Genomic DNA, 23,797 nt, shown 5'->3' on the forward strand with positions numbered 1-23,797 from the left:
CCTCTGTGTGGGTATTCTCTGTAACTGGGCTGTGTGTATCCCCTGGCACCTCTGTGTGGGTATTCTCTGTAACTGGGTTATGTGTATCCCCTGGCACCTCTGTGTGGGTATTCTCTGTAACTGGGCTGTGTGTATCCCCTGGCGCCTCTGTGTGGGTATTCAGTGTAACTGGGCTGTGTGTATTCCCTGGCACCTCTGTGTGAGTATTATCTGTAACTGGGCTGTGTGTATCCCCTGGCACCTCTCTGTGGGTATTCTCTGTAACTGGGCTGTGTGTATCCCCTGGCACCTCTGTGTGGGTATTCTCTGTAACTGGGCTGTGTGTATCCCCTGGCACCTCTGTGTGGGTATTCTCTGTAACTGGGCTGTGTGTATCCCCTGGCACCTCTGTGTGGGTATTCTCTGTAACTGGGCTGTGTGTATCCCCTGGCACCTCTGTGTGGGTATTCTCTGTAACTGGGCTGTGTGTATCCCCTGGCACCTCTGTGTGGGTATTCTCTGTAACTGGGCTGTGTGTATCCCCTGGCACCTCTTATGGGTATTCTCTGTAACTGGGCTGTGTGTATCCCCTGGCACCTCTGTGTGGGTATTCTCTGTAACTGGGCTGTGTATTCCCTGGCACCTCTGTGTGGGTATTCCCTGTAACCGGGCTGTGTGTATCCCCTGGCACCTCTGTGTGAGTATTATCTGTAACTGGGCTGTGTGTATCCCCTGGCACCTCTGTGTGGGTATTCAGTGTAACTGGGCTGTGTGTATCCCCTGGCACCTCTGTGTGGGTATTCAGTGTAACTGGGCTGTGTGTTTTCCCTGGCACCTCTGTGTGAGTATTCTCTGTAACTGGGCTATGTGTATCCCCTGGCACCTCTGTGTGGGTATTCAGTGTAACTGGGCTGTGTGTATCCCCTGGCACCTCTCTGTGGGTATTCTCTGTAACTGGGCTGTGTGTATTCCCTGGCACCTCTGTGTGAGTATTCTCTGTAACTGGGCTGTGTGTATCCCCTGGCACCTCTGTGTGAGTATTCTCTGTAACTTAGCTGTGTGTATCCCTTGGCACCTCTGTGTGGGTATTCAGTGTAACTGGGCTGTGTGTATCCCCTGGCACCTCTGTTTGGGTATTCTCTGTAACTGGGCTGTGGGTATTCTCTGTAACTGGGCTGTGTGTATCCCCTGGCACCTCTGTGTGGGTACTCTCTGTAACTGGGCTGTGTGTATTCCCTGGCACCTCTGTGTGGGTATTCAGTGTAACTGGGCTGTGTGTATTCCCTGGCACCTCTGTGTGGGTACTCTCTGTAACTGGGCTGTGTGTATTCCCTGGCACCTCTGTGTGGGTATTCTCTGTAACTGGGCTGTGTGTATTCCCTGGCACCTCTGTGTGGGTATTCTCTGTAACTGGGCTGTGTGTATCCCCTGGCACCTCTGTGTGAGTATTCTCTGTAACTTGGCTGTGTGTATCCCTTGGCACCTCTCTGTGGGTATTCTCTGTAACTGGGCTGTGTCTTTTCCCTGGCACCTCTGTGTGGGTATTCTGTGTAACTGGGCTGTGTGTATTCCCTGGCACCTCTGTGTGGGTATTCGCTATGACTGGGCTGTGTGTATACCCTGGCACCTCTGTGTGAGTATTCTCTGTAACTGGGCTGTGTGTATCCCCTGGCGCCTCTGTGTGAGTATTCTCTGTAACTTGGCTGTGTGTATCCCTTGGCACCTCTGTGTGGGTATTCAGTGTAACTGGGCTGTGTGTATCCCCTGGCACCTCTGTTTGGGTATTCTCTGTAACTGGGTTGTGGGTATTCTCTGTAACTGGGCTGTGGGTATTCTCTGTAACTGGGCTGTGTGTATCCCCTGGCACCTCTGTGTGGGTATTCAGTGTAACTGGGCTGTGGGTATTCTCTGTAACTGGGCTGTGTGTATTCCCTGGCACCTCTGTGTGGGTACTCTCTGTAACTGGGCTGTGTGTATTCCCTGGCACCTCTGTGTGGGTATTCAGTGTAACTGGGCTGTGTGTATTCCCTGGCACCTCTGTGTGAGTATTCTCTGTAACTGGGCTGTGTGTATCTCCTGGCACCTCTGTGTGGGTACTCTCTGTAACTGGGTTGTGTGTATTCCCTGGCACCTCTGTGTGGGTATTCAGTGTAACTGGGCTGTGTTTTTTCCCTGGCACCTCTGTGTGAGTATTCTCTGTAACTTGGCTGTGTGTATCCCTTGGCACCTCTGTGTGGGTATTCAGTGTAACTGGGCTGTGTGTATCCCCTGGCACCTCTGTGTGGGTATTCAGTGTAACTGGGCTGTGTGTATTCCCTGGCACCTCTGTGTGGGTATTCAGTGTAACTGGGCTGTGTGTATCCCCTGGCACCTCTGTGGGTATTCTCTGTAACTGGGCTGTGTGTATTCCCTGGCACTTCTTTGTGAGTATTCTCTGTAACTGGGCTATGTGTATCCCCTGGCACCTCTGTGTGAGTATTCTCTGTAACTTGGCTGTGTGTATCCCTTGGCACCTCTGTGTGGGTATTCAGTGTAACTTGGCTGTGTGTATCCCCTGGCACCTCTGTTTGGGTATTCTCTGTTACTGGGTTGTGGGTATTCTCTGTAACTGGGCTGTGGGTATTCTCTGTAACTGGGCTGTGTGTATCCCCTGGCACCTCTGTGTGGGTATTCAGTGTAACTGGGCTGTGGGTATTCAGTGTAACTGGGCTGTGTGTATCCCCTGGCACCTCTGTGTGGGTACTCTCTGTAACTGGGCTGTGTGTATTCCCTGGCTCCTCTGTGTGGGTATTCAGTGTAACTGGGCTATGGGTATTCTCTGTAACTGGGCTGTGTGTATCCCCTGGCACCTCTGTGTGGGTATTCAGTGTAACTGGGCTGTGTGTATCCCCTGGCACCTCTATGTGGGTATTCTCTGTAACTGGGCTGTGTGTTTTCCCTGGCACCTCTGTGTGAGTATTCTCTGTAACTGGGCTGTGTGTATCCCCTGGCACCTCTGTGTGGGTATTCAGTGTAACTGGGCTGTGTGTATTCCCTGGCACTTCTGTGTGGGTACTCTCTGTAACTGGGCTGTGTGTATTCCCTGGCACCTCTGTGTGGGTATTCAGTGTAACTGGGCTGTGTGTATCCCCTGGCACCTCTGTGTGGGTACTCTCTGTAACTGGGCTGTGTGTATTCCCTGGCTCCTCTGTGTGGGTATTCAGTGTAACTGGGCTATGGGTATTCTCTGTAACTGGGCTGTGTGTATTCCCTGGCACCTCTGTGTGAGTATTCTCTGTAACTGGGCTGTGTGTATCCCCTGGCACCTCTATGCGGGTATTCCCTGTAACTGGGCAGTGGGTATCCCCTGCCACCTCTGTCCAGGTATTCCCTGTAACATGGCTGTGGGTATCTCCTGCGACCTCTGTCCAAGTATTCCCTGTAACATGGCTGTCTGTATCCCATGCCACCTATGCAGGTATTCCCTGTAACTGGGCTGTGTATATCCCCTGGCACCTCCTTCTTGGAATTCTCTGTAACTGGGCTGTGTGTATTCCCTGGCACCTCTGTGTGGGTATTCTCTGTGACTGGGCTGTGTGTATATCCTGGCACCTCTGTGTGGGTATTCGCTATGACTGGGCTGTGTGTATTCCCTGGCACCTCTGTGTGGGTACTCTCTGTAACTGGGTTGTGTGTATTCCCTGGCACCTCTGTGTGGGTATTCAGTGTAACTGGGCTGTGTTTTTTCCCTGGCACCTCTGTGTGAGTATTCTCTGTAACTTGGCTGTGTGTATCCCTTGGCACCTCTGTGTGGGTATTCCGTGTAACTGGGCTGTGTGTATCCCCTGGCACCTCTGTGTGGGTATTCAGTGTAACTGGGCTGTGTGTATCCCCTGGCACCTCTGTGGGTATTCTCTGTAACTGGGCTGTGTGTATTCCCTGGCACCTCTTTGTGAGTATTCTCTGTAACTGGGATATGTGTATCCCCTGGCACCTCTGTGTGAGTATTCTCTGTAACTTGGCTGTGTGTATCCCTTGGCACCTCTGTGTGGGTATTCAGTGTAACTTGGCTGTGTGTATCCCCTGGCACCTCTGTTTGGGTATTCTCTGTAACTGGGCTGTGTGTTTTCCCTGGCACCTCTGTGTGAGTATTCTCTGTAACTGGGCTGTGTGTATCCCCTGGCAACTCTGTGTGGGTATTCAGTGTAACTGGGCTGTGTGTATTCCCTGGCACTTCTGTGTGGGTACTCTCTGTAACTGGGCTGTGTGTATTCCCTGGCACCTCTGTGTGGGTATTCAGTGTAACTGGGCTGTGTGTATCCCCTGGCACCTCTGTGTGGGTACTCTCTGTAACTGGGCTGTGTGTATTCCCTGGCTCCTCTGTGTGGGTATTCAGTGTAACTGGGCTATGGGTATTCTCTGTAACTGGGCTGTGTGTATTCCCTGGCACCTCTGTGTGAGTATTCTCTGTAACTGGGCTGTGTGTATCCCCTGGCACCTCTATGCGGGTATTCCCTGTAACTGGGCAGTGGGTATCCCCTGCCACCTCTGTCCAGGTATTCCCTGTAACATGGCTGTGGGTATCTCCTGCGACCTCTGTCCAAGTATTCCCTGTAACATGGCTGTCTGTATCCCATGCCACCTATGCAGGTATTCCCTGTAACTGGGCTGTGTGTATCCCCTGGCACCTCCTTCTTGGAATTCTCTGTAACTGGGCTGTGTGTATTCCCTGGCACCTCTGTGTGGGTATTCTCTGTGACTGGGCTGTGTGTATATCCTGGCACCTCTGTGTGGGTATTCGCTATGACTGGGCTGTGTGTATTCCCTGGCACCTCTGCGTGGATATTCTCTGTAACTGGGCTGTGTGTATTCCCTGGCACCTCTGTGTGGGTATTCCCTGTAACCGGGCAGTGTGTATCCCCTGGCACCTCTGTGTGGGTATTCTCTGTAACTGGGCTGTGTGTATCCCCTGGCACCTCTGTGTGGGTATTCTCTGTAACTGGGTTATGTGTATCCCCTGGCACCTCTGTGTGGGTATTCTCTGTAACTGGGCTGTGTGTATCCCCTGGCGCCTCTGTGTGGGTATTCAGTGTAACTGGGCTGTGTGTATTCCCTGGCACCTCTGTGTGGGTATTCTCTGTAACTGGGCTGTGTGTATCCCCTGGCACCTCTTATGGGTATTCTCTGTAACTGGGCTGTGTGTATCCCCTGGCACCTCTGTGTGGGTATTCTCTGTAACTGGGCTGTGTATTCCCTGGCACCTCTGTGTGGGTATTCCCTGTAACCGGGCTGTGTGTATCCCCTGGCACCTCTGTGTGAGTATTATCTGTAACTGGGCTGTGTGTATCCCCTGGCACCTCTGTGTGGGTATTCAGTGTAACTGGGCTGTGTGTATCCCCTGGCACCTCTCTGTGGGTATTCTCTGTAACTGGGCTGTGTGTTTTCCCTGGCACCTCTGTGTGAGTATTCTCTGTAACTGGGCTATGTGTATCCCCTGGCACCTCTGTGTGGGTATTCAGTGTAACTGGGCTGTGTGTATCCCCTGGCACCTCTCTGTGGGTATTCTCTGTAACTGGGCTGTGTGTATTCCCTGGCACCTCTGTGTGAGTATTCTCTGTAACTGGGCTGTGTGTATCCCCTGGCACCTCTGTGTGAGTATTCTCTGTAACTTGGCTGTGTGTATCCCTTGGCACCTCTGTGTGGGTATTCAGTGTAACTGGGCTGTGTGTATCCCCTGGCACCTCTGTTTGGGTATTCTCTGTAACTGGGCTGTGGGTATTCTCTGTAACTGGGCTGTGTGTATCCCCTGGCACCTCTGTGTGGGTACTCTCTGTAACTGGGCTGTGTGTATTCCCTGGCACCTCTGTGTGGGTATTCAGTGTAACTGGGCTGTGTGTATTCCCTGGCACCTCTGTGTGGGTATTCAGTGTAACTGGGCTGTGTGTATCCCCTGGCACCTCTCTGTGGGTTTTCTCTGTAACTGGGCTGTGTGTATTCCCCGGCACCTCTGTGTGAGTATTCTCTGTAACTGGGCTGTGTGTATCCCCTGGCACCTCTGTGTGAGTATTCTCTGTAACTTGGCTGTGTGTATCCCTTGGCACCTCTGTGTGGGTATTCAGTGTAACTGGGCTGTGTGTATCCCCTGGCACCTCTGTTTGGGTATTCTCTGTAACTGGGCTGTGGGTATTCTCTGTAACTGGGCTGTGTGTATCCCCTGGCACCTCTGTGTGGTTCTCTCTGTAACTGGGCTGTGTGTATTCCCTGGCACCTCTGTGTGGGTATTCAGTGTAACTGGGCTGTGTGTATTCCCTGGCACCTCTGTGTGGGTACTCTCTGTAACTGGGCTGTGTGTATTCCCTGGCACCTCTGTGTGGGTATTCTCTGTAACTGGGCTGTGTGTATTCCCTGGCACCTCTGTGTGGGTATTCAGTGTAACTGGGCTGTGTGTATTCCCTGGCACCTCTGTGTGAGTATTCTCTGTAACTGGGCTTTGTGTATCCCCTGGCACCTCTGTGTGGGTATTCAGTGTAACTGGGCTGTGTGTATCCCCTGGCACCTCTGTGTGGGTATTCTCTGTAACTGGGCTGTGTGTATCCCCTGGCACCTCTGTGTGAGTATTCTCTGTAACTTGGCTGTGTGTATCCCTTGGCACCTCTCTGTGGGTATTCTCTGTAACTGGGCTGTGTCTTTTCCCTGGCACCTCTGTGTGGGTATTCTGTGTAACTGGGCTGTGTGTATTCCCTGGCACCTCTGTGTGGGTATTCGCTATGACTGGGCTGTGTGTATACCCTGGCACCTCTGTGTGAGTATTCTCTGTAACTGGGCTGTGTGTATCCCCTGGCGCCTCTGTGTGAGTATTCTCTGTAACTTGGCTGTGTGTATCCCTTGGCACCTCTGTGTGGGTATTCAGTGTAACTGGGCTGTGTGTATCCCATGGCACCTCTGTTTGGGTATTCTCTGTAACTGGGTTGTGGGTACTCTCTGTAACTGGGCTGTGTGTATTCCCTGGCACCTCTGTGTGGGTATTCAGTGTAACTGGGCTGTGTGTATTCCCTGGCACCTCTGTGTGGGTACTCTCTGTAACTGGGCTGTGTGTATTCCCTGGCACCTCTGTGTGGGTATTCTCTGTAACTGGGCTGTGTGTATTCCCTGGCACCTCTGTGTGGGTATTCAGTGTAACTGGGCTGTGTGTATTCCCTGGCACCTCTGTGTGAGTATTCTCTGTAACTGGGCTTTGTGTATCCCCTGGCACCTCTGTGTGGGTATTCAGTGTAACTGGGCTGTGTGTATCCCCTGGCACCTCTGTGTGGGTATTCTCTGTAACTGGGCTGTGTGTATCCCCTGGCACCTCTGTGTGAGTATTCTCTGTAACTTGGCTGTGTGTATCCCTTGGCACCTCTCTGTGGGTATTCTCTGTAACTGGGCTGTGTCTTTTCCCTGGCACCTCTGTGTGGGTATTCTGTGTAACTGGGCTGTGTGTATTCCCTGGCACCTCTGTGTGGGTATTCGCTATGACTGGGCTGTGTGTATACCCTGGCACCTCTGTGTGAGTATTCTCTGTAACTGGGCTGTGTGTATCCCCTGGCGCCTCTGTGTGAGTATTCTCTGTAACTTGGCTGTGTGTATCCCTTGGCACCTCTGTGTGGGTATTCAGTGTAACTGGGCTGTGTGTATCCCCTGGCACCTCTGTTTGGGTATTCTCTGTAACTGGGTTGTGGGTATTCTCTGTAACTGGGCTGTGGGTATTCTCTGTAACTGGGCTGTGTGTATCCCCTGGCACCTCTGTGTGGGTATTCAGTGTAACTGGGCTGTGGGTATTCTCTGTAACTGGGCTGTGTGTATTCCCTGGCACCTCTGTGTGGGTACTCTCTGTAACTGGGCTGTGTGTATTCCCTGGCACCTCTGTGTGGGTATTCAGTGTAACTGGGCTGTGTGTATTCCCTGGCACCTCTGTGTGAGTATTCTCTGTAACTGGGCTGTGTGTATCCCCTGGCACCTCTGTGTGGGTATTCAGTGTAACTGGGCTGTGGGTATTCTCTGTAACTGGGCTGTGTGTATTCCCTGTCACCTCTGTGTGGGTACTCTCTGTAACTGGGCTGTGTGTATTCCCTGGCACCTCTGTGTGGGTATTCAGTGTAACTGGGCTGTGTTTTTTCCCTGGCACCTCTGTGTGAGTATTCTCTGTAACTTGGCTGTGTGTATCCCTTGGCACCTCTGTGTGGGTATTCAGTGTAACTGGGCTGTGTGTATCCCCTGGCACCTCTGTGTGGGTATTCAGTGTAACTGGGCTGTGTGTATTCCCTGGCACCTCTGTGTGGGTATTCAGTGTAACTGGGCTGTGTGTATCCCCTGGCACCTCTGTGGGTATTCTCTGTAACTGGGCTGTGTGTATTCCCTGGCACCTCTTTGTGAGTATTCTCTGTAACTGGGCTATGTGTATCCCCTGGCACCTCTGTGTGAGTATTCTCTGTAACTTGGCTGTGTGTATCCCTTGGCACCTCTGTGTGGGTATTCAGTGTAACTTGGCTGTGTGTATCCCCTGGCACCTCTGTTTGGGTATTCTCTGTTACTGGGTTGTGGGTATTCTCTGTAACTGGGCTGTGGGTATTCTCTGTAACTGGGCTGTGTGTATCCCCTGGCACCTCTGTGTGGGTATTCAGTGTAACTGGGCTGTGTGTATTCCCTGGCACTTCTGTGTGGGTACTCTCTGTAACTGGGCTGTGTGTATTCCCTGGCACCTCTGTGTGGGTATTCAGTGTAACTGGGCTGTGTGTATCCCCTGGCACCTCTGTGTGGGTACTCTCTGTAACTGGGCTGTGTGTATTCCCTGGCTCCTCTGTGTGGGTATTCAGTGTAACTGGGCTATGGGTATTCTCTGTAACTGGGCTGTGTGTATTCCCTGGCACCTCTGTGTGAGTATTCTCTGTAACTGGGCTGTGTGTATCCCCTGGCACCTCTATGCGGGTATTCCCTGTAACTGGGCAGTGGGTATCCCCTGCCACCTCTGTCCAGGTATTCCCTGTAACATGGCTGTGGGTATCTCCTGCGACCTCTGTCCAAGTATTCCCTGTAACATGGCTGTCTGTATCCCATGCCACCTATGCAGGTATTCCCTGTAACTGGGCTGTGTGTATTCCCTGGCACCTCTGTGTGGGTATTCTCTGTGACTGGGCTGTGTGTATATCCTGGCACCTCTGTGTGGGTATTCGCTATGACTGGGCTGTGTGTATTCCCTGGCACCTCTGTGTGGGTACTCTCTGTAACTGGGTTGTGTGTATTCCCTGGCACCTCTGTGTGGGTATTCAGTGTAACTGGGCTGTGTTTTTTCCCTGGCACCTCTGTGTGAGTATTCTCTGTAACTTGGCTGTGTGTATCCCTTGGCACCTCTGTGTGGGTATTCAGTGTAACTGGGCTGTGTGTATCCCCTGGCACCTCTGTGTGGGTATTCAGTGTAACTGGGCTGTGTGTATCCCCTGGCACCTCTGTGGGTATTCTCTGTAACTGGGCTGTGTGTATTCCCTGGCACCTCTTTGTGAGTATTCTCTGTAACTGGGCTATGTGTATCCCCTGGCACCTCTGTGTGAGTATTCTCTGTAACTTGGCTGTGTGTATCCCTTGGCACCTCTGTGTGGGTATTCAGTGTAACTTGGCTGTGTGTATCCCCTGGCACCTCTGTTTGGGTATTCTCTGTAACTGGGCTGTGTGTTTTCCCTGGCACCTCTGTGTGAGTATTCTCTGTAACTGGGCTGTGTGTATCCCCTGGCACCTCTGTGTGGGTATTCAGTGTAACTGGGCTGTGTGTATTCCCTGGCACTTCTGTGTGGGTACTCTCTGTAACTGGGCTGTGTGTATTCCCTGGCACCTCTGTGTGGGTATTCAGTGTAACTGGGCTGTGTGTATCCCCTGGCACCTCTGTGTGGGTACTCTCTGTAACTGGGCTGTGTGTATTCCCTGGCTCCTCTGTGTGGGTATTCAGTGTAACTGGGCTATGGGTATTCTCTGTAACTGGGCTGTGTGTATTCCCTGGCACCTCTGTGTGAGTATTCTCTGTAACTGGGCTGTGTGTATCCCCTGGCACCTCTATGCGGGTATTCCCTGTAACTGGGCAGTGGGTATCCCCTGCCACCTCTGTCCAGGTATTCCCTGTAACATGGCTGTGGGTATCTCCTGCGACCTCTGTCCAAGTATTCCCTGTAACATGGCTGTCTGTATCCCATGCCACCTATGCAGGTATTCCCTGTAACTGGGCTGTGTGTATCCCCTGGCACCTCCTTCTTGGAATTCTCTGTAACTGGGCTGTGTGTATTCCCTGGCACCTCTGTGTGGGTATTCTCTGTGACTGGGCTGTGTGTATATCCTGGCACCTCTGTGTGGGTATTCGCTATGACTGGGCTGTGTGTATTCCCTGGCACCTCTGCGTGGATATTCTCTGTAACTGGGCTGTGTGTATTCCCTGGCACCTCTGTGTGGGTATTCCCTGTAACCGGGCAGTGTGTATCCCCTGGCACCTCTGTGTGGGTATTCTCTGTAACTGGGCTGTGTGTATCCCCTGGCACCTCTGTGTGGGTATTCTCTGTAACTGGGTTATGTGTATCCCCTGGCACCTCTGTGTGGGTATTCTCTGTAACTGGGCTGTGTGTATCCCCTGGCGCCTCTGTGTGGGTATTCAGTGTAACTGGGCTGTGTGTATTCCCTGGCACCTCTGTGTGAGTATTATCTGTAACTGGGCTGTGTGTATCCCCTGGCACCTCTGTGTGCTTATTCTCTGTAACTGGGCTGTGTGTATCCCCTGGCACCTCTGTGTGGGTATTCTCTGTAACTGGGCTGTGTGTATCCCCTGGCACCTCTGTGTGGGTATTCTCTGTAACTGGGCTGTGTGTATCCCCTGGCACCTCTGTGTGGATATTCTCTGTAACTGGGCTGTGTGTATCCCCTGGCACCTCTGTGTGGGTATTCTCTGTAACTGGGCTGTGTGTATCCCCTGGCACCTCTTATGGGTATTCTCTGTAACTGGGCTGTGTGTATCCCCTGGCACCTCTGTGTGGGTATTCTCTGTAACTGGGCTGTGTGTATCCCCTGGCACCTCTTATGGGTATTCTCTGTAACTGGGCTGTGTGTATCCCCTGGCACCTCTGTGTGGGTATTCTCTGTAACTGGGCTGTGTATTCCCTGGCACCTCTGTGTGGGTATTCCCTGTAACCGGGCTGTGTGTATCCCCTGGCACCTCTGTGTGAGTATTATCTGTAACTGGGCTGTGTGTATCCCCTGGCACCTCTGTGTGGGTATTCAGTGTAACTGGGCTGTGTGTATCCCCTGGCACCTCTCTGTGGGTATTCTCTGTAACTGGGCTGTGTGTTTTCCCTGGCACCTCTGTGTGAGTATTCTCTGTAACTGGGCTATGTGTATCCCCTGGCACCTCTGTGTGGGTATTCAGTGTAACTGGGCTGTGTGTATCCCCTGGCACCTCTCTGTGGGTATTCTCTGTAACTGGGCTGTGTGTATTCCCTGGCACCTCTGTGTGAGTATTCTCTGTAACTGGGCTGTGTGTATCCCCTGGCACCTCTGTGTGAGTATTCTCTGTAACTTGGCTGTGTGTATCCCTTGGCACCTCTGTGTGGGTATTCAGTGTAACTGGGCTGTGTGTATCCCCTGGCACCTCTGTTTGGGTATTCTCTGTAACTGGGCTGTGGGTATTCTCTGTAACTGGGCTGTGTGTATCCCCTGCCACCTCTGTGTGGGTACTCTCTGTAACTGGGCTGTGTGTATTCCCTGGCACCTCTGTGTGGGTATTCAGTGTAACTGGGCTGTGTGTATTCCCTGGCACCTCTTTGTGGGTACTCTCTGTAACTGGGCTGTGTGTATTCCCTGGCACCTCTGTGTGGGTATTCTCTGTAACTGGGCTGTGTGTATTCCCTGGCACCTCTGTGTGGGTATTCAGTGTAACTGGGCTGTGTGTATTCCCTGGCACCTCTGTGTGAGTATTCTCTGTAACTGGGCTTTGTGTATCCCCTGGCACCTCTGTGTGGGTATTCAGTGTAACTGGGCTGTGTGTATCCCCTGGCACCTCTGTGTGGGTATTCTCTGTAACTGGGCTGTGTGTATCCCCTGGCACCTCTGTGTGAGTATTCTCTGTAACTTGGCTGTGTGTATCCCTTGGCACCTCTCTGTGGGTATTCTCTGTAACTGGGCTGTGTCTTTTCCCTGGCACCTCTGTGTGGGTATTCTGTGTAACTGGGCTGTGTGTATTCCCTGGCACCTCTGTGTGGGTATTCGCTATGACTGGGCTGTGTGTATACCCTGGCACCTCTGTGTGAGTATTCTCTGTAACTGGGCTGTGTGTATCCCCTGGCGCCTCTGTGTGAGTATTCTCTGTAACTTGGCTGTGTGTATCCCTTGGCACCTCTGTGTGGGTATTCAGTGTAACTGGGCTGTGTGTATCCCCTGGCACCTCTGTTTGGGTATTCTCTGTAACTGGGTTGTGGGTATTCTCTGTAACTGGGCTGTGGGTATTCTCTGTAACTGGGCTGTGTGTATCCCCTGGCACCTCTGTGTGGGTATTCAGTGTAACTGGGCTGTGGGTATTCTCTGTAACTGGGCTGTGTGTATTCCCTGGCACCTCTGTGTGGGTACTCTCTGTAACTGGGCTGTGTGTATTCCCTGGCACCTCTGTGTGGGTACTCTCTGTAACTGGGCTGTGTGTATTCCCTGGCACCTCTGTGTGGGTATTCAGTGTAACTGGGCTGTGTGTATTCCCTGGCACCTCTGTGTGAGTATTCTCTGTAACTGGGCTGTGTGTATCCCCTGGCACCTCTGTGTGGGTATTCAGTGTAACTGGGCTGTGGGTATTCTCTGTAACTGGGCTGTGTGTATTCCCTGTCACCTCTGTGTGGGTACTCTCTGTAACTGGGCTGTGTGTATTCCCTGGCACCTCTGTGTGGGTATTCAGTGTAACTGGGCTGTGTGTATCCCCTGGCACCTCTGTGTGGGTATTCAGTGTAACTGGGCTGTGTGTATTCCCTGGCACCTCTGTGTGGGTATTCAGTGTAACTGGGCTGTGTGTATCCCCTGGCACCTCTGTGGGTATTCTCTGTAACTGGGCTGTGTGTATTCCCTGGCACCTCTTTGTGAGTATTCTCTGTAACTGGGCTATGTGTATCCCCTGGCACCTCTGTGTGAGTATTCTCTGTAACTTGGCTGTGTGTATCCCTTGGCACCTCTGTGTGGGTATTCAGTGTAACTTGGCTGTGTGTATCCCCTGGCACCTCTGTTTGGGTATTCTCTGTTACTGGGTTGTGGGTATTCTCTGTAACTGGGCTGTGTGTATCCCCTGGCACCTCTGTGTGGGTATTCAGTGTAACTGGGCTGTGTGTATTCCCTGGCACTTGTGTGGGTACTCTCTGTAACTGGGCTGTGTGTATTCCCTGGCACCTCTGTGTGGGTATTCAGTGTAACTGGGCTGTGTGTATCCCCTGGCACCTCTGTGTGGGTACTCTCTGTAACTGGGCTGTGTGTATTCCCTGGCTCCTCTGTGTGGGTATTCAGTGTAACTGGGCTATGGGTATTCTCTGTAACTGGGCTGTGTGTATTCCCTGGCACCTCTGTGTGAGTATTCTCTGTAACTGGGCTGTGTGTATCCCCTGGCACCTCTATGCGGGTATTCCCTGTAACTGGGCAGTGAGTATCCCCTGCCACCTCTGTCCAGGTATTCCCTGTAACATGGCTGTGGGTATCTCCTGCGACCTCTGTCCAAGTATTCCCTGTAACATGGCTGTCTGTATCCCATGCCACCTATGCAGGTATTCCCTGTAACTGGGCTGTGTGTATCCCCTGGCACCTCCTTCTTGGAATTCTCTGTAACTGGGCTGTGTGTATTCCCTGGCACCTCTGTGTGGGTATTCTCTGTGACTGGGCTGTGTGTATATCCTGGCACCTCTGTGTGGGTATTCGCTATGACTGGGCTGTGTGTATTCCCTGGCACCTCTGTGTGGGTACTCTCTGTAACTGGGTTGTGTGTATTCCCTGGCACCTCTGTGTGGGTATTCAGTGTAACTGGGCTGTGTTTTTTCCCTGGCACCTCTGTGTGAGTATTCTCTGTAACTTGGCTGTGTGTATCCCTTGGCACCTCTGTGTGGGTATTCAGTGTAACTGGGCTGTGTGTATCCCCTGGCACCTCTGTGTGGGTATTCAGTGTAACTGGGCTGTGTGTATTCCCTGGCACCTCTGTGTGGGTATTCAGTGTAACTGGGCTGTGTGTATCCCCTGGCACCTCTGTGGGTATTCTCTGTAACTGGGCTGTGTGTATTCCCTGGCACCTCTTTGTGAGTATTCTCTGTAACTGGGCTATGTGTATCCCCTGGCACCTCTGTGTGAGTATTCTCTGTAACTTGGCTGTGTGTATCCCTTGGCACCTCTGTGTGGGTATTCAGTGTAACTTGGCTGTGTGTATCCCCTGGCACCTCTGTTTGGGTATTCTCTGTAACTGGGCTGTGTGTTTTCCCTGGCACCTCTGTGTGAGTATTCTCTGTAACTGGGCTGTGTGTATCCCCTGGCACCTCTGTGTGGGTATTCAGTGTAACTGGGCTGTGTGTATTCCCTGGCACTTCTGTGTGGGTGCTCTCTGTAACTGGGCTGTGTGTATTCCCTGGCACCTCTGTGTGGGTATTCAGTGTAACTGGGCTGTGTGTATCCCCTGGCACCTCTGTGTGGGTACTCTCTGTAACTGGGCTGTGTGTATTCCCTGGCTCCTCTGTGTGGGTATTCAGTGTAACTGGGCTATGGGTATTCTCTGTAACTGGGCTGTGTGTATTCCCTGGCACCTCTGTGTGAGTATTCTCTGTAACTGGGCTGTGTGTATCCCCTGGCACCTCTATGCGGGTATTCCCTGTAACTGGGCAGTGGGTATCCCCTGCCACCTCTGTCCAGGTATTCCCTGTAACATGGCTGTGGGTATCTCCTGCGACCTCTGTCCAAGTATTCCCTGTAACATGGCTGTCTGTATCCCATGCCACCTATGCAGGTATTCCCTGTAACTGGGCTGTGTGTATCCCCTGGCACCTCCTTCTTGGAATTCTCTGTAACTGGGCTGTGTGTATTCCCTGGCACCTCTGTGTGGGTATTCTCTGTGACTGGGCTGTGTGTATATCCTGGCACCTCTGTGTGGGTATTCGCTATGACTGGGCTGTGTGTATTCCCTGGCACCTCTGCGTGGATATTCTCTGTAACTGGGCTGTGTGTATTCCCTGGCACCTCTGTGTGGGTATTCCCTGTAACCGGGCAGTGTGTATCCCCTGGCACCTCTGTGTGGGTATTCTCTGTAACTGGGCTGTGTGTATCCCCTGGCACCTCTGTGTGGGTATTCTCTGTAACTGGGTTATGTGTATCCCCTGGCACCTCTGTGTGGGTATTCTCTGTAACTGGGCTGTGTGTATCCCCTGGCGCCTCTGTGTGGGTATTCAGTGTAACTGGGCTGTGTGTATTCCCTGGCACCTCTGTGTGAGTATTATCTGTAACTGGGCTGTGTGTATCCCCTGGCACCTCTCTGTGGGTATTCTCTGTAACTGGGCTGTGTGTATCCCCTGGCACCTCTGTGTGGGTATTCTCTGTAACTGGGCTGTGTGTATCCCCTGGCACCTCTGTGTGGGTATTCTCTGTAACTGGGCTGTGTGTATCCCCTGGCACCTCTGTGTGGGTATTCTCTGTAACTGGGCTGTGTGTATCCCCTGGCACCTCTGTGTGGGTATTCTCTGTAACTGGGCTGTGTGTATCCCCTGGCACCTCTGTGTGGGTATTCTCTGTAACTGGGCTGTGTGTATCCCCTGGCACCTCTGTGTGGGTATTCTCTGTAACTGGGCTGTGTGTATCCCCTGGCACCTCTTATGGGTATTCTCTGTAACTGGGCTGTGTGTATCCCCTGGCACCTCTGTGTGGGTATTCTCTGTAACTGGGCTGTGTGTATCCCCTGGCACCTCTTATGGGTATTCTCTGTAACTGGGCTGTGTGTATCCCCTGGCACCTCTGTGTGGGTATTCTCTGTAACTGGGCTGTGTATTCCCTGGCACCTCTGTGTGGGTATTCCCTGTAACCGGGCTGTGTGTATCCCCTGGCACCTCTGTGTGAGTATTATCTGTAACTGGGCTGTGTGTATCCCCTGGCACCTCTGTGTGGGTATTCAGTGTAACTGGGCTGTGTGTATCCCCTGGCACCTCTCTGTGGGTATTCTCTGTAACTGGGCTGTGTGTTTTCCCTGGCACCTCTGTGTGAGTATTCTCTGTAACTGGGCTATGTGTATCCCCTGGCACCTCTGTGTGGGTATTCAGTGTAACTGGGCTGTGTGTATCCCCTGGCACCTCTCTGTGGGTATTCTCTGTAACTGGGCTGTGTGTATTCCCTGGCACCTCTGTGTGAGTATTCTCTGTAACTGGGCTGTGTGTATCCCCTGGCACCTCTGTGTGGGTATTCTCTGTAACTTGGCTGTGTGTATCCCTTGGCACCTCTGTGTGGGTATTCAGTGTAACTGGGCTGTGTGTATCCCCTGGCACCTCTGTTTGGGCTGTGGGTATTCTCTGTAACTGGGCTGTGTGTATCCCCTGGCACCTCTGTGTGGGTACTCTCTGTAACTGGGCTGTGTGTATTCCCTGGCACCTCTGTGTGGGTATTCAGTGTAACTGGGCTGTGTGTATTCCCTGGCACCTCTGTGTGGGTACTCTCTGTAACTGGGCTGTGTGTATTCCCTGGCACCTCTGTGTGGGTATTCTCTGTAACTGGGCTGTGTGTATTCCCTGGCACCTCTGTGTGGGTATTCAGTGTAACTGGGCTGTGTGTATTCCCTGGCACCTCTGTGTGAGTATTCTCTGTAACTGGGCTTTGTGTATCCCCTGGCACCTCTGTGTGGGTATTCAGTGTAACTGGGCTGTGTGTATCCCCTGGCACCTCTGTGTGGGTATTCTCTGTAACTGGGCTGTGTGTATCCCCTGGCACCTCTGTGTGAGTATTCTCTGTAACTTGGCTGTGTGTATCCCTTGGCACCTCTCTGTGGGTATTCTCTGTAACTGGGCTGTGTCTTTTCCCTGGCACCTCTGTGTGGGTATTCTGTGTAACTGGGCTGTGTGTATTCCCTGGCACCTCTGTGTGGGTATTCGCTATGACTGGGCTGTGTGTATACCCTGGCACCTCTGTGTGAGTATTCTCTGTAACTGGGCTGTGTGTATCCCCTGGCGCCTCTGTGTGAGTATTCTCTGTAACTTGGCTGTGTGTATCCCTTGGCACCTCTGTGTGGGTATTCAGTGTAACTGGGCTGTGTGTATCCCCTGGCACCTCTGTTTGGGTATTCTCTGTAACTGGGTTGTGGGTATTCTCTGTAACTGGGCTGTGGGTATTCTCTGTAACTGGGCTGTGTGTATCCCCTGGCACCTCTGTGTGGGTATTCAGTGTAACTGGGCTGTGGGTATTCTCTGTAACTGGGCTGTGTGTATTCCCTGGCACCTCTGTGTGGGTACTCTCTGTAACTGGGCTGTGTGTATTCCCTGGCACCTCTGTGTGGGTATTCGCTTTGACTGGGCTGTGTGTATACCCTGGCACCTCTGTGTGAGTATTCTCTGTAACTGGGCTGTGTGTATCCCCTGGCGCCTCTGTGTGAGTATTCTCTGTAACTTGGCTGTGTGAATCCCTTGGCACCTCTGTGTGGGTATTCAGTGTAACTGGGCTGTGTGTATCCCCTGGCACCTCTGTTTGGGTATTCTCTGTAACTGGGTTGTGGGTATTCACTGTAACTGGGCTGTGGGTATTCTCTGTAACTGGGCTGTGTGTATCCCCTGGCACCTCTGTGTGGGTATTCAGTGTAACTGGGCTGTGGGTATTCTCTGTAACTGGGCTGTGTGTATTCCCTGGCACCTCTGTGTGGGTACTCTCTGTAACTGGGCTGTGTGTATTCCCTGGCACCTCTGTGTGGGTATTCAGTGTAACTGGGCTGTGTGTATTCCCTGGCACCTCTGTGTGAGTATTCTCTGTAACTGGGCTATGTGTATCCCCTGGCACCTCTGTGTGGGTATTGAGTGTAACTGGGCTGTGGGTATTCTCTGTAACTGGGCTGTGTGTATTCCCTGTCACCTCTGTGTGGGTACTCTCTGTAACTGGGCTGTGTGTATTCCCTGGCACCTCTGTGTGGGTATTCAGTGTAACTGGGCTGTGTTTTTTCCCTGGCACCTCTGTGTGAGTATGCTCTGTAACTTGGCTGTGTGTATCCCTTGGCACCTCTGTGTGGGTATTCAGTGTAACTGGGCTGTGTGTATCCCCTGGCACCTCTGTGTGGGTATTCAGTGTAACTGGGCTGTGTGTATTCCCTGGCACCTCTGTGTGGGTATTCAGTGTAACTGGGCTGTGTGTATCCCCTGGCACCTCTGTGGGTATTCTCTGTAACTGGGCTGTGTGTATTCCCTGGCACCTCTTTGTGAGTATTCTCTGTAACTGGGCTATGTGTATCCCCTGGCACCTCTGTGTGAGTATTCTCTGTAACTTGGCTGTGTGTATCCCTTGGCACCTCTGTGTGGGTATTCAGTGTAACTGGGCTGTGTGTATCCCCTGGCACCTCTGTTTGGGTATTCTCTGTTACTGGGTAGTGGGTATTCTCTGTAACTGGGCTGTGGGTATTCTCTGTAACTGGGCTGTGTGTATCCCCTGGCACCTCTGTGTGGGTATTCAGTGTAACTGGGCTGTGGGTATTCAGTGTAACTGGGCTGTGTGTATCCCCTGGCACCTCTGTGTGGGTACTCTCTGTAACTGGGCTGTGTGTATTCCCTGGCTCCTCTGTGTGGGTATTCAGTGTAACTGGGCTATGGGTATTCTCTGTAACTGGGCTGTGTGTATCCCCTGGCACCTCTATGTGGGTATTCTCTGTAACTGGGCTGTGTGTTTTCCCTGGCACCTCTGTGTGAGTATTCTCTGTAACTGGGCTGTGTGTATCCCCTGGCACCTCTGTGTGGGTATTCAGTGTAACTGGGCTGTGTGTATTCCCTGGCACTTCTGTGTGGGTACTCTCTGTAACTGGGCTGTGTGTATTCCCTGGCACCTCTGTGTGGGTATTCAGTGTAACTGGGCTGTGTGTATCCCCTGGCACCTCTGTGTGGGTACTCTCTGTAACTGGGCTGTGTGTATTCCCTGGCTCCTCTGTGTGGGTATTCAGTGTAACTGGGCTATGGGTATTCTCTGTAACTGGGCTGTGTGTATTCCCTGGCACCTCTGTGTGAGTATTCTCTGTAACTGGGCTGTGTGTATCCCCTGGCACCTCTATGTGGGTATTCTCTGTAACTGGGCTGTGTGTATTCCCTGGCACCTCTGTGTGAGTATTCTCTGTAACTTGGCTGTGTGTATCCCTTGGCACCTCTGTGTGGGTACTCTCTGTAACTGGGCTGTGTGTATTCCCTTGCACCTCTGTGTGGGTATTCAGTGTAACTGGGCTGTGTGTATTCCCTGGCACCTCTGTGTGAGTATTCTCTGTAACTGGGCTGTGTGTATCCCCTGGCACCTCTGTGTGGGTATTCAGTGTAACTGGGCTGTGTGTATTCCCTGGCACCTCTGTGTGGGTATTCAGTGTAACTGGGCTGTGTGTATCCCCTGGCACCTCTGTGTGGGTACTCTCTGTAACTGGGCTGTGTGTATTCCCTGGCACCTCTGTGTGGGTATTCAGTGTAACTGGGCTGTGTGTATCCCCTGGCACCTCTGTGTGGGTACTCTCTGTAACTGGGCTGTGTGTATTCCCTGGCACCTCTGTGTGGGTATTCAGTGTAACTGGGCTATGGGTATTCTCTGTAACTGGGCTGTGTGTATTCCCTGGCACCTCTGTGTGAGTATTCTCTGTAACTGGGCTGTGTGTATCCCCTGGCACCTCTGTGTGGGTATTCAGTGTAACTGGGCTGTGTATCCCCCGGCACCTCTGTGTGAGTATTCTCTGTTACTTGGCTGTCTGTATCCCTTGGCACCTTTGTGTGGGTATTCTCTGTAACTGGGCTGTGTGTATCCCCTGGCACCTCTGTGTGAGTATTCTCTGTAACTTGGCTGTGTGTATCCCCTGGCACCTCTGTGTGGGTATTCAGTGTAACTGGGCTGTGTGTATCCCCTGGCACTTGTGTGTGGGTATTCTCTGTAACTGGGCTGTGTGTATTCCCTGGCACCTCTGTGTGGGTATTCAGTGTTACTGGGCTATGGGTATTCTCTGTAACTGGGCTGTGTGTATTCCCTGGCACCTCTGTGTGGGTTTTCTCTCTGACTTGGCTGTGTATTCCCTGGCACCTCTGTGTGAGTATTCTCTGTAACTGGGCTGTGTGTATCCCCTGGCACCTCTGTGTGGGTATTCAGTGTAACTGGGCTATGGGTATTCTCTGTAACTGGGCTGTGTGTATCCCCTGGCACCTCTATGTGGGTATTCTCTGTAACTGGGCTGTGTGTATCCCCTGGCACTTCTGTGTGAGTATTCTCTGTAACTTGGCTGTCTGTATCCCTTGGCACCTCTGTGTGGGTACTCTCTGTAACTGGGCTGTGTGTATCCCCTGGCACCTCTGTGTGGGTATTCTCTGTAACTGGGCTGTGCATATAAGCCTTGAGCAATCTCCCAGCATGTACTTCTCAACTGGAGCCACCTGGATAATAGTAGATTCATTATATTAGCATATATCTCCAATATATATAACTGTAGTGTTTTACTTTATGAGAATATGAAGAGACTCCGCTGCTCCAGACATATGTGTTCTATAGCGAGAGCACTTTTGTCCCTTCATGACCAGACTAACGGTCACCTCTTGATCATCAAACAGTTCGGCCAGGATAAATTCCTAAATCTTGCATCATACGTCTTTTGGTAGCGTGTTAAAATGCAGACATGGGATTTTCTGGTTATCCCTGATTTAGAGGAAAAACTTAAATAATTTTAACTATTTAGTGATGTCATAAACGCACAGACGTGACGACCTATAGTCACTGCGAGGAGCTCTGCTAAACGATGTAACACGGAGAGGGGAATGCTAGGGACAGGGTGGAGTTCTGTAGTACTATAAACACTGTGTGATTTAGGAGGCCTGTTCCAATGTATGACTGCCATTGCTCGGATCCGATAACACTCACCGGCATCTGCTGCCCTTCAGTCTCGCAACATGCTCACTAATGGCGCTTGGCCTGCCCGGCTTGTTGATGGGATGATACTGGATATGATCCATTTAACTTGTCCTCTCTGTGCTTCCCCGCAGGTGAGTCACATTGATGTGATCACAGCAGAACAGGCCAAGGACTTTGTGGAAGACGACACCACCCACGGCTGATCCACCCGTCAACCATTTCTCTGGCAGACGTTGTACAAAGTGTTCCCTGTTGTTATATTTGCACCAGGTTTTGTATATTTAAGTGTTTAATATTTTGCGCTTGTTTTAGTCGGTTTTTTTCAGGAGCTGTTTTAATACATTTGGACGTCAGGCTTCCATATTTTCTACTATAACTTTGTGTCTTCATGTTCTCCAATGTGATTTTATGTAAACGTTTTTTTTTTTCTTTTTTGGGGGTGGGGGCTGCCCCTAATAGCATTGTCCTGTTTTTATCCTTTTTCAAAGTGCATTTCAACTCTTGTTTTTACCTCACTGCCTTGTGTACGTCTTCTTTTAAATAGCGTCAATAAAACAGTTGATTTTATGGCTTTGTTAATGCAAATTGTATAATAAATCCTTGTATACATTCCAAGTCTGTCATTGCATGTTAGGGAGTAACTTCTGTTGAAATGATTTCTTACTGACCCGGCAGTCACTAGACTCGGGGACAGCAGGGAAACCTCCTGATTTGTTTGTCCATCTGCACAGTTGGGAACATGACCATCATTTTCAGATTACATGGACATGGCAGATCCTTGGTGCATTACCTAAAGATGCACCTATAGTACAATTACCTAAGGTTGCCACCAGAGCCGTAACTAGACTTTCTCTTTCATCCACTAGGGGACACTGGAGGTTGCTTACGCTGGGGTATAGAGGCGTGGATAACTGGAGCCGGCACTTTAAATAATTCAGAAGTGTGAAGCTCCTCCCCCTCTATGCCCCATCAGCCCTCAGTTTAGAAATGTGCCTACTAGGAGCTGGTCACATTATGCTGTGCTCCAGCAATACATGATTTTTATTTTACATTTAGGTTTTAATTTGTTTTTTAAGCATCTTTTTACACTATATTAGGTACCCTTTGCCACCTCTCTAAAGGTGGGGTCCGCGTACCTGGCGCCCTGTTCTTAGTAGAACAGGAAGGAGTGCACAGCGCTTATTACAAAAGCACTGACAGCTCCTTATCGCCACAGCACAACTCTAACAAGAAGAAGCGTGCTGCAGCTGTGAGAGATCATCAGTGAGGGTGTTCCTTACCTGTCCTCCTAATGGAGAAACAGACGTGATGAGTGGATCTGAGTATATGAGTACCCTGATCCCCAGCACCGCTCTGACCAACAACCAGGGTGTGTGTCAACCCGACTACTGCGCTGATGATCCTACCTCCAGGGAACGCAGTGAGTATGGCTGCGCACCGCCCGCCCGCTGCCTAGTGACATAGCGCTGCTTCAGGCGGGGGCAGACAATAGGGAAACAGCCGGAAAAGCTGTCCTCAGTCCCTGCTCGCCGCTAAGAGCTGCAAAGGGACGGCGGGGGCGCATAGCGGGACTGACAGTGAAGGAGCTCCTCCATTAGACGGGGGCAGCCATTTTGGATAATTGATAAGGACGGGGGGCGGAGCCTACACAGCGCGGAAAGCTCAGGCACAGAGCTATTACAAACAGCATGCCTGCCATATTTTGCTCTTAATGCCTGCATTCTCTCCCTCCTGAAGGCAGTGCAGCTGTAAGGCTACAGAAGGCTGGACTCCTGCACATCTGTAATCCTACTACATCCCTGGTACAGACTGTGACTGGGGTGTAAGTGCAGGGAGTCTAATCTGTGGGAAGGTAGTGGGGTGTATCTCCTCCTCTGTGTCCTAGACCAGCCTTCTGTCTCAGATCTGTTCAGTTCTGATTAATCTGAATGACTGTGTGTATCAATGTCAAACTGAATAAAGGCTTCTCAAAAGCTGTTTGCTGTTCTAAGGGTAACAAGCATCCGAGTTATGTGATGCTTGTATACCACGATTACTAACTCGCCTCCATAACCGCTGACATGGTAGGAGTTATGACGGACATAACGTCAGTTAGCAGAGGCACGCAGGTCTCATCCTCCCTGGGTGGCTGGGTTACCCAAGTCTCTAGACACCATGGTACAGGTTATGGGTACAGCGGTGTCTGCACCCTCCAATTCACACCATTTACAGGAGAAGCCCATGTGGCTTAGTGGGTTAGACGCTGATCTCACTACTGGCAGTGATGGCGGAACCCCTGGTTCAAATCTCCTGAAGGCCTTCCCTTTAACGGTACTCCTCAGGAGTTAGAGTCCGCCTCTCCCGGGGTGAAATCTCTAATTTCTACCTCAGGGTCCTTAGGGATCCACAGGGATACCTTGGGGTATAGGTCTTGGCTCCAGCCATGGGCACCACAGAGTTAAAAGATGTCCTCCCAGGATGCACGGGGCCCCCTCCTATACCCCGCCCCCAGGCCAAGGCACCTCAGTTTCAGTAGGTGCCCGGCCGGGAGCCGGTCATCGCAGAGGTGGGCTCTGAAGATCTTCAAGAGCGGTAGCATAGGACTGTCCAGCGGACGTCCATGCTACCGCTCCGACACCCCCGCCGGCGCCGACCACCGGTAGCGATCCGGGGAGCTCGGCGGGCTCTTGGGGGTTCCAGCTAGCGGAACCCCCGGGGGCCTTGGACTGTGGCCGGATGTACGGTGGGCTACTTAAGG

General features: G+C 51.7%; 1 protein-coding gene and 1 non-coding gene across 2 annotated transcripts in view; both read left to right on the forward strand.

Annotated features, from left to right (window-relative positions):
- Nucleotides 1–21,670, forward strand: part of SMC3 (structural maintenance of chromosomes 3) — a 93,925-nt gene extending 72,255 nt beyond the window's left edge. The window contains exon 29 of the mRNA XM_088464790.1: nucleotides 21,192–21,670. Within this exon, the coding sequence (XP_088320916.1) occupies nucleotides 21,192–21,263 (72 nt within the window). The 3' untranslated portion in view covers nucleotides 21,264–21,670. The remainder of the gene's footprint in view (nucleotides 1–21,191) is intronic.
- A 647-nt stretch (nucleotides 21,671–22,317) lies between these two features.
- Nucleotides 22,318–22,446, forward strand: LOC148542812 (U8 small nucleolar RNA). Its single transcript, XR_015876972.1, has one exon. It is a non-coding gene; the product is annotated as a U8 small nucleolar RNA (small nucleolar RNA).
- The last annotated feature ends 1,351 nt before the right edge of the window (nucleotides 22,447–23,797 follow it).

Source organism: Taudactylus pleione, unplaced genomic scaffold, assembly GCF_031769625.1.
Source record: "Taudactylus pleione unplaced genomic scaffold, aTauple2 ptg000008l, whole genome shotgun sequence".
Classification (NCBI taxonomy): Eukaryota; Metazoa; Chordata; class Amphibia; order Anura; family Myobatrachidae; genus Taudactylus; species Taudactylus pleione.